This window comes from Limulus polyphemus, unplaced genomic scaffold (genome assembly GCF_000517525.1).
Source record: "Limulus polyphemus unplaced genomic scaffold, Limulus_polyphemus-2.1.2 Scaffold1055, whole genome shotgun sequence".
Classification (NCBI taxonomy): Eukaryota; Metazoa; Arthropoda; class Merostomata; order Xiphosura; family Limulidae; genus Limulus; species Limulus polyphemus.
Window position 1 is genome coordinate 54,262 of NW_013666665.1, and position 11,590 is coordinate 65,851.

The 11,590-nt window shown below is 29.8% G+C and overlaps 1 protein-coding gene across 1 annotated transcript in view; it reads right to left on the bottom strand.

Annotated features, from left to right (window-relative positions):
- Nucleotides 1-11,590, bottom strand: part of LOC106461894 (histone-lysine N-methyltransferase EZH2-like) — a 73,642-nt gene that overhangs the window by 26,682 nt on the left and 35,370 nt on the right. Inside the window, exons 8-9 of the mRNA XM_013921762.2 lie at nucleotides 10,110-10,201; nucleotides 5,733-5,916 (exon numbers count right to left, since the gene is read on the bottom strand). Of these exons, the coding sequence (XP_013777216.1) occupies nucleotides 5,733-5,916; nucleotides 10,110-10,201 (276 nt within the window). The remainder of the gene's footprint in view (nucleotides 1-5,732; nucleotides 5,917-10,109; nucleotides 10,202-11,590) is intronic.

An 11,590-nucleotide genomic window follows, 5' to 3' on the forward strand; every position in this document is an offset into this window, starting at 1 on the left:
CATGTCAGCCCCTGCCAGCCCACTTTTTAAAGCTAAAGTCACCTGAACGAAATTTGCTTAACCATTGTTGACACTTACGAATGTTCAAATATTTCCATAAACTTCTTTGATATTCTTTTTGGCTACAGAGGCATTGTTTCCCTTCTTGTCTTCAAACAGCATTATATGCTGAATGTGTGTCTCATCATGTGTCATCACTATAAGGGATTAGAGTATACCAAACTTTGTACATCATATAGGCTACACTAATGTGACGTTTAGGTGGTTCATTTAACTATTATACGCAATGTATGTTTTTTGAGGGGTGGTTAATGAAAGTGTTTCAAAATGTGACATTAATTTCTTGATGACCTAATATATTCAGAATTAAACAAGTAATACACATTGTAAAATGAAAAGAAATATTATTAATTTCTAATTGTATAAATAAAAATCTGTGTATCATATACATTTACACTGATACAGCAACATGTAATCTGCACTGGATACAATTTACCTGTATCCAGTGGTACTGCAAAAACAATTCTGCACACCATATTTACTGATTTCACTTCAAATTAACATTACATATTTTCATGTTATTGTCCTCTAATGTGAAGCTTAAACGTCAGAGCATTTATTTGTGCTTTGAGCATTATCATAGCTGAAAATGCATTTTGACAGCTTATGTATGAAATCCTAATGAAAGTAAAACAGTTATTACAAGCCAGCTGTTAAGAGAAACTGTACTTTCTCATTTGCACTTTCATATTTACTGCAACTAGCAACAAAAATCTAAATATTAGACAAGAAACTTTCTACTTAAAAACTTTTGTTTTCCATTTGAGCACTGAAAATTGTTAATGACAGCTTATCTCAATGATTGTTGGAAAATCATTTTTTCATATTATCTACAAGGTGTCCAAAAAGTCTAGAACCACAGATAATTTGGAGTTTTTCTTAATTTCAGATACCTGACTGATTATGGCAATGCAAGGCATGAGAAGGTTGAGTTACTGCTGCTGTTAATCTAAATTTGTTTCGAATTACAAGGGCATCATGTGGAAGACATTCTGTAAAATTCATTGAAGTGCCTATAGTTCCACTTGTTGGACACCCTGTACATGAAAGTAAATCTCTTACAAGTACTGCAGGACTGCATAGTACCTAATTTTACAACTTATTTAATACTGTAATGATACTATTGAGTTGTTACTTCAAATTCACAGTCTACTAAACTGAACCAATTTATTGTAGATGTAGCATGACTAGCTTATGACTTGTAACTGTAAGAAAAAACAAAAGCTTGCAAGTTGGGACATCATATGCTATGCACAACAACTCCAAAGATTTGAAAAGCTTTGCATTTTGAATGTTAACAAAGGGCCAAATGGAAACAACAGTTGTTATCAACTTGATTACATTCATGAAAGATGTTCATTTTTGTAACACAAATGTTATTTCACTTTCACCACATACAATTTGTATTGACATATGAAGATACTACTTGAATAAAGTTGAAACTATTTCCTTGAAAATTAGCATTATTTGGTTTAAGGATTTAGGTTTTCCTTCAGTTTTATACAGTACTGAAAAGATATGTAAATAAAATGTTCTAATAAACGTATAACTTGTTGGGGAAAAAAAACAAGACATTGAAGATTTAGTAGCATGGGTAAATTAGGAAATTTATGTAACAGTTTTTTATTAGTTGAATTTTTAAAGGGTTACTTTTCCAACATGATACAATGGCCTTATATACATGCATTACAACAATTTATGTGCAATAAAGAAGTAATTACTGTGCTCATAATTTCTTCATTCATCTAGCCATACCCTTCTAGGAGTAGTCTAATCTTGAAGCTCCAACTCCCTCTGACTACCCCTCTTGAAAGACTATTATCAATATAAACCATAGAGTGGTCGCTTGAGAAAGAAACTACTGTATTATATGGTCATAGTGTTAAAATTTTTCGTACAGACACTCTTCATTATATCTAAGTAGATAAACTTTATTTTATTTTGGTTTTACAAACAAAATATTTTTAAATGATTTTTTGAACATCCAATTTTATCATAATTTAAAGTTATGATGAAAGTAGAATACGATAAATATACTCAACTTTATATGACTAGCCACCTCACTTATGTATATAACCTGATCTTAAAATGGTAATTAGCTTTAAATAATACACTTGTTAAGGGAAATGAGCTAAAAAAATGGCCATACAAAATATACTGAGGTTGAGTTCACATGAAATTTCATAGGTGGCAATCAGCCCAAAATTTCAGTTTGTTAACAGTGGAAGTGCTGGGGTTAGTGAGAGTTTTCACTCAGAGTTTTGCAAGTCTTTCTATTTCTATTATCATTATAGAGGTAGATAACTTACTAGGTTATATTTCAACATAATTTTGTCTGCAACCAATGCTTCACATTTTGATTAACATGAAGCCATACTGTATTAATTAGTTCCCTTGTTTTTAAACAAAATCAGCAGAGAAAAGAAACAAGTATAAATAAACAAATGTATCACTAAATAAATACTATGTATAGCTGGCTACTGAATGTGAAAAAAAGAAACCAAAAAAGATAGGGATGGAAATGGAAATATGACTTGATTGGCTAATGCTTTTGTTTAGCTAGTGCGCAAGCCAGTAATGTAGAGATTTTATTATCCATGTAAAGTCGATACAGCTTAGTCTGCTATGTGATTATTAATTTTTTTCCTTATACTTCTTTGTTTACTTTTATAAGATGGTGCATGTGGGTTATTAGGTTATAGAGTGTATTATCAAGTTTTGTAATTTTTGCATAGAAAAATAATAAAACAGGTAGTCTGGATCTGGCAGTGAGTGTGTTGTTGGTCAAGTATCTTATTTTGTATTTTACTCTTTTATTATCCATTTCTTTATATGTTTGGTTTTCCTCTTTTACCTCATTGAAACTAACAGTCAACTATACTTGTTCTATCATATTACTCTGTACATCCTATTTTCTGACCACTGGCTCTTTACCTTACAGCTATTCACCTGCACCATGGTTGCTTTCTTCAATGATCAAAGGAAGACTGTTTATGTGAAAGTTAGGTGAAATACCCTTTCTTTTGAAATAATCTGTAATTATATTGTGGTTTTTCTTCAATAAAATATACAAAATGCTATTTAAAGCTTTATTTTTAGAGATGGTACATTTATATTTTATTTATTTTCACTGCACTGATTATGAAGGTCACTATGCAATATTCAATGGTGGTTAAGTGGGGTGAACAATACTTGGATCTGCATTAAGGAAATAATAACCTTGGCAACAAAGGTGGTTACTTGTTTCCAACTGCCTACAGACATAAAGATATTTCAATGTGACAGTTTGTATTTTGTCCTTTTGTTGGAAACATTACTAAAACAAAAGGAAATTCCCCAGCCAAGAACAAAATAATCACGGTTGTAATTAAAAAATAAAAGTATAAAAAAATACAAAGGTAAACGAGCCACAAGACCTCTCTCAAAGCATTACAGAGGAAAGCATTCAGTCAGATGCAAGTGACTGACTCCCACTTACAGAGATCTGAAAATCCATAAACAGCAAGTTTTTGCTTCAGAAAGGTATGTTTATGTGAATGAAAGTGTAAATTGAATTCATATATATCATGGTAAAGTTCTGTCTCTTAACTATTATCAAGACTTAATATAACCTCATCTATCTATATATTTGATATTACTTTTCAATTTGAGGACTATTCTATGTGACAGAAAAACTGCCATGTGCTGGCATCAATGATTCCAGTTCAAAGAGACTCAGGGGAGGATAAACTGTTGACACTGCCAATTTCACCACAGAAGTGAGAAGGTTATCATACTTGGTCAGTTGTGTTGAGGACTGGAGAGTATTTTGGTATTAAACATTTACGTGGTGAGAATTATGAAGATTCAAACAGACAATGCACCACAAGAACGTTGCTGCTGTTTGGGGTTTCGATATCACAGGTGCCGGACATTCACAATTACAAGTGTGCTCTATCATGAAAATACCCAGTTTAAGCTTTTCAGTGTGATGAAAAAGCTGGTAAGGTAAATATTCAGCAGGTAATAGTGTGTAAATGTTTCATTAACGTTTGATAAAGTTTACTATACATTTTGAAACTAAGGAAAATTATGATTTTATACTCTTATTTATCTGTAACACAAACAGTGTAATTTCCATGCTGCTCTGACAAAGTTGGCTTCGCAATGTGAGCTTTTATTTTTACCCTTGTGAATTACAATGAATGTTTTAATGTGTATACTGTGGTTTCAAAGTGGTATTTTTTGATATTATAATTTCCATTATGAAGATATCAAATAAACTGAAATAATGTTATTTTCCAGATCTAGGGATGAGAAGCTTTAAATCTTACCTTAAGCTTGTCAATATGACCACTGCAAGAGAAACTTTCAAACTGAAGACAAACTAGACAGTACTCTGTACTGAAAGCAACATAATAAAATACATCATTTGATAAATAAATCTTTGGCTTTCTATTGGTTATAAATAATATAGTATAAAACGTCAGAGAGAACTATTGATTCGCAATTTATGAAAGAGAGGATGTGTCAAGTGGGTCTTGTAAACAAATAAGATTGAAGGCCATAAGAACTATATTTTGTCTTAGTAGTATCTATAATATAATGACTAATTTATGTTGAATTCCATACTTCTCAGAGTGTTGGTAAATAAGTAAGAGAAGGGAGAAGACTTAGAGAACAAATATCACAATTCTCATAGTTGGGAAGATTGAAGGTTTTTAAAAAGATTTCCTTATAAAATGAAGAACTTAAAACTTATATAATATTAAAACTAGATTCATTAACTACATTTTGATGCCAAGCTTATTCGTATACAATGTCAACAGAGTAGTTTAATGTAACTCTAAAAAAGTTGTGATATGTGCCCTTTGACCTACCCATAGAGAGAGAGAGGGGTTAACTGAGAACTAGTATGATTACAGTGTATATTACAATAAAATACCACTATTTAACCAGACATTTTGTATTTTTAACTCTACAACTTTCACCATGACCTGTCACTTTGGCCTTTAACCAAATATACATTATTCTGCACATACACATACATCAGGTTACAGAGACTGTTACATTACATGGACTTGAACGTAACTGAACTTATTTGTCAAGTGTTGAAATCACTACAAAGATCTTTAAATTTTACAAAGTTGAACTAAAATTGAGATTTATTTGTGAAGCTTGTGAAAACCACCTCTTAAGTTTATGGTATTGAAGCTTAGGTCATCTATGGTATTCACTAAAATGCTTTTTGTTGCACATACTTGTACTACATCAGCCCATAATTATTTTGAGCAATGTATAAGAAAAAAAATTAACAAGCAGTATGTTGCAAGCATTCCAGCTAAAACGTTTTAAAAAAAAACAATTATCTTATGTTTAGCTATTCGCAGGAGAATATAAAAAATATTCAGCAACTACACTTTAAAATATTCCTGTCTATCTAGACTTCCTATGCTTATCATTTTATGCACATAAAGGCAAGAGAAATATTTCTAGCTTTTAGATAATGTGTTAAAGATTACGTATGTGACTAAAAGTGTGATATTTCCTTTGTTACAAATTGTTTTATACTAACAAACAAAAGCTTTAAATAAGAAATGCTACGGAAAAACTGCATACAAATTCTAAAGTATAAAAACTATAGCCATTAATACATGTAGCCTCATTCATTCTTCCACAAATAAAATGTCTACCTTCTGGTTCTACTTTTTCTATTAGTTCATCTTTTGCAGACTTCATACTGTCATTGCTATCTTCACTGCTGGCTTCATTGCCACTGTCAACAGAGTTCTGTTTTCTTAGTTTTCGTCGTTCAGCCAATTCTTCTTCTTCTTGTTTTTTTATTTCTTGTTGTCTTCTCTTTTCCTTCACTGATTCCTGTTCAAAATACATTTATTACTTTACAATTCAACCCATATAATGAGAAATTTACTCGTACTTTGAACATGCTGACAGAAAAATATTCTATGATTTTTCTAGGACTAAATAGTCATTTTCGAGGACATAATTTACTGATTTTAACAGGAAATGAACTCCACCAAAATTAAATAACTAAAGTTTTTTTACATTTTATAAAAATGCAGTAACAGCTTAAATTTGTTGAAGTATTTCACTTGCTGATGGATTAGAATTCAACTTTAGTTTAAGCTTCTTGATAGCTAAATATTCTTTAATTATTAATTCTTGCTCATTGTCAGAACTTATTATCATATCAGATTTCTTTTCATCTGTAGTCCCATCACATCATTGGTCTACATGTTTGAAGAATTACAAGCACTAGGTTTCAGATGCTCTTTTATACACTGCTTTAAATGATGTGTAATTGATCCCACATAATCTTGTTCATATCGAGACATTGATGTTTGTCCTTTATCTTCAAAATGTTCTCTATTCTCAAAACTAATTATAATGCTACACATACTAAAACTTGTGGATTGTTTCATTTCAAGATATTTTTTATTTTAATCTTCAAAAATTAACTGTCTTTACCATTGAATGGGAGACTTAATATAGGACAGTTTCAGAACATCATAACATGTTTTATTAGGGGTGTACAGATCATTTAAAAACCTTTTGAAAATGTTAAATAATGATAATATGAAATTATCTTATAACAGTATTTTTCATGCTTTCAATTTCGTTATGAAAATATTGATAGTCATTGGCAATATGATAAGCTTTACAAAATATTTATCAAATTGATCATATATTGAACAGGTATAAGGTTCAGTGAACATGACTATACAATCCTGTATAAACTGTTTTATGATACATTCCCATTTCTAAGTGAGTACCAAAGTTGTTAATATCAAGATCTAAAAAAAGATAAATTTAGTTATTTTCTTCTTTAACTGTAAACCTTATACAAGGATTTTGTTTGCTTAAATACTTTAAGAACAAATTCATATGCTTGTTTTTCTTAAATATAACAAAGTAATCATTCAACATATCTATGGCATCTAACAGGATTAAATCTCTAGACAGTTTATCAATCACTGTTTCTCATATCATAAAGAATGTTTGATAGACTAGGTGATAATTTTGAACCTATAACATCATCTTTTTGGTAAAAATATTGCTGTCAAAATTGAAATGATATTTCTTAATAGCAAAATATAATAACTCCATGAAAATCAATTTTGCTAACCCTTGTACAACTGTATCATTTTGAAAAAACAAATCTGATGCTGTATGAATTACCTCCTGCAAAGAAGTATCAATGTAGAGGGCCTTAAAATCAATACTCACACATTACACTTGCTCATCATATTCTAAATCTTACAGTTGTCCTAACCAAATGCTTTAACTCTTTCCTTATGGGCTTGGTCGATGTGACCTACCTTGTAACCACAAAGTAACCATCAGAGTTTCCATACTATAACTTTTGATATGCTTGGTGTATCTTCATGAAGTTTAGCAAACTTTCAGTAAATATTACAAGACATGAGCACAAAATATCAATTTTTCAATTAAGTATTTTTACTAAAGATTTGTTTGTGAATATATGGAGTCACAGTGTTAAATGCTCTGAGTGCAAGGTGATTTTCATGTTAAGATTAAAAATTCTTTTCTCCATCTGAAAATTTTCAAATTTTATTTGCATAACCTCTAAAACATTCCTAAATAAACATCAAACGTTTTTTTTTTTCAAACAAAACTTTATATTTCATTTGCTATTTTCTCTACTTTTCTCTATAAGGACTCAGTAACCACCATAAAAAATATGAAATAAATCTAAATTACCTTTTTCTTTGTAGAATGACTGCAGAAAACTATAACTGTTTGTCCGAAATAGTCTAAAGCTTGTAACAGTCTACACCTATTTATACTTAATTTTACTGTTTTATTGCCCTTGAACTATGTCTCACTAATAATCCTGCCACACAAATGATAAATCACTCAGCTAATGCATAGCTTACATTACTGTATTGAATGACTTAATGTATGAGCTGCTGGTAAACATACCATGTGAAGAATTTTTATTACTATCATTATTTTCCATTATCTTACCTAATCTAACCTAGTAAGTTTATAATTTTTCCATTTTAATTACTCTTATAATAATAAACAAAGAATATACATGAAAAATAAGGAATATAGTACTTACCTTTAACCTTGTGTTTTTGCTGTGGGTTGCTGATGAATTTTAAGCCTACTTTTTTTTTTGTATACTAATGGTACTAGTCCACAAAATTTTTACTTACTTAAATAAATAAAGCATCTAAGAACACAGAATAATAACAGCTCAAAACCAACACTGTCCTATAAACTACCATTTAACTGGCTTTCTATCTATGACATAAGAGCCTTAAAATAATTCCCAGAGGTTCTTGATTTCAACACCATGAGAGAAACTTTCAAACTGAAGATATAATAGAAAATATTCTGTATGAAAAACAATGTAATTTAATATGTCACTTGATAGATTAAAACTCTACCTTTCTATTGGTTATAAACAACAGTATAAAATATCAGAGAGAGCTACTGGCATTTGTAAAAGAGAGAATGTGATAGGTGTGCATGGCAAGTGGGTCTGATTTTCTAGCTTGACTCTGTAAACAAATAAGATTGAAGGCTATAAAAATTAGACTTTGCATTAGTAATATCTATATTATAATGAGTAATTTACATTAAATTTCATACTTCAGGAAGGGATGGTAAATAAATAAGAGAAGGGAAAAGACCTACAGAAATGTCATAATTATCATATTAAAGAAGACTGAGGATTTTGTAAAATATTTCCTTATAAAATTAAGAACTTAAAATTCATATAATATTAACATTTGATTTATTATTTACATTTTAATGCCAAGTTTATTGGTATAGTAATGCTTGGAGACAGCTTGAATGGGTAATGAAGAAAAACTTTAATGTAAGTTTAACATAACAGCAAATGTACAACGTTTCGACAAGATTCTGTCATCATCAGATACAAGTAGTTTACACTGACACAGTGCCAAGATATCTCTTCTAAGTCATGCAACAATATCCAGTCATGTGACCTCTTTGTTCCATACTGTATATATATATAACTACTTGTACCTGATGATGACAAAACCTTGTCAAACGTTGTACATTCGCTGTTATGTTAAACTTATTTTAAATTTTTTCTTCATTACCCATTCAAGCCGTCTCCAAGCATTATTAATCTCAAAGTGGGTTCCTCGTCATCAAATTTATTGGTATAGATTAATAACAAAGTAGTTTAATTAAATTTTGAATATAACTCTCTAAAACATCATGACATTTTCACCTACACAAAACACCAGTGAAAACCTACTGATCTATTATCTTTGAATACTTCATCATTAATGAAATTATCTTTTTTTTGGTAGAATTAAAATCCAGTTTCCTAAATTTAGTTTCATAAGAAATTGCTGTAAGTACTTTACTTACATAATTTTCTCTATTCAAAATAACTATGCCATTCTCTTTATCTGACTTTAACTATGTCTTCTTCTTTAACTTAAATTATTAAACACTTCAATTTTTTTCCTTAGTTTTTTTCACAGGAGTAAAAATAAGTTAAGGCCAACCCTGACATCTATGTTACAATACTATTTTCCACTTTTCCCATAAATAGGATTATCCTTTAGTTCCTTCACAAGTTTTTCTAGGAATACTGAAAAACTTTTAAGTCTCTAGATAACACTTTATTTACTGTTTCTATGAGCTTATAATGAAATATGATTAATGTCATCTGAGTCATCATTAAATGTTTTAATACTCTCTGCTATTTTAAAATAGTTTACTTTCTTTAGATAATTTAATATTTTTCTTAGTTGTTTAATATATGCATTTCTTATAGTTCAACTCATCTTCTGAATTAAGTTTGTTTATTGAATTTCACACAAAGTTATTCAAGGACTATCTGCACTAAAAACCCTTAATTTGAAGTGATAGACTAGAGGAGAGCCAGCTCTGAACTAAGTAATTTATAAGATATCTAAACTACTGAAAAAAAAGCCTTTTTTCCCCTACTTTAATGCAGTAATAAATACCTTATCCTGATTAAAATTAACTGTTATGATAGACATTGAAGTATTCCAGTATTGTACCAAACAACTTACAAGATTCAAATAACAGTTAGGACCACAAGGTTCTATACTTGGTTTCATATCACAATTCTTTTTCTTGAATTGGCTTGGAGTGGGATGAAGAGCTACAAAAATAAAACACATATTATAATTCATTACAAAAACATTAGGAAGAATAAATTATTTATACAACTTAAAATTATGTACCTACCATGTAATGGCACATACTTGCTCTACCTACAATAAAAATCTGAAAGCCATCTTTTCCAAGAATTAAAAGGACCACAAACAGTGTAAACAGCCATGCTAAAAACCGATAACTAATCAGGACACAATGAATAAATAATGTGCTTACTACATTTGCATTAAAAAATAAATGAGTTAACTGAAAAAAACAAAACAGTCAGGGGCTTGTCAAAATAAATAGTTTCCACAATTACCACTTTTAATTGAGATCATTTTATGCATTACAGACAAATTAAATTTCATTAAAAATAATTTTAGTATCTTAAAGAAGACTAGAATTCCAGAGTGTTTAATAGAATGTCTGAAGCATGCAAACTGGAATGTGAAACTATTGTACAAATTTATAATGACACAAAAAGTAATTCATCATTAGAATATAAAATGTTTTTTTTTCTATAATTTTTATCAGCAATGTCCATTTTTTTCTTACTTTTCAACATACATAATCAACTATTTGTAACATGTGTAGCACTCAAAGTTAAATGAAATATTACAACTTAAGGAAATTTAACATAACATTGTGCAAATCATAAACTTCTATATGTTTATTATTTTATTTACTCGCTTGTTTCATGCTTTACACTGATGCAGAGCAAGCAGGTCACCCATTGGCAGGTGACAATATATTTTGAGAAATCTGGAAGTGTCACAATCATGTTAGCTTTTTTATGGGTGTACAGTCATGATCTTTCACTGACTTTAAAAAATGACTAACTGACATACACCAAAATACAAGAAACAGCACTCTACCTAGGAGGGGGCTCCTTTAGTAGCTATGGACAATAGCTAGAGAAGTGAAAAACAAAGTGGCAGAATGCTGCAAATGTGTACAAGTTTACCCAAAGTGAGTTACTGTTAACTTCAGATAAAATAAGCAAATAAAACTATGCAAAATCATACTTTTAGATATTGGATTGAAATAACATATAGACTTGAGTTTCATTGGCTTCAACTTTTATAAACACTTCAGAACTTCTATAACCATGAATTAAGCTTAAAACCCCAAACATATTTTTCTTTTGTATATATATATATCTTAATTTCCTAACTTTTATTTGTTCAAATCACTTGTATTTAAATTGGAAATATTAAATATAGGATATATATATTTTTTATTTAGATATTAGAAACTTGCTTCATTGTCAACCTGGATCATTCCCTGGAAATACATAACATTAGCTCTTTCGACACGGGCTCAGTCAATGGGACTGACCTCGTAACCATAACCTTGTTATAGTTTACATACCAATAACTTTTAATATTTTAAG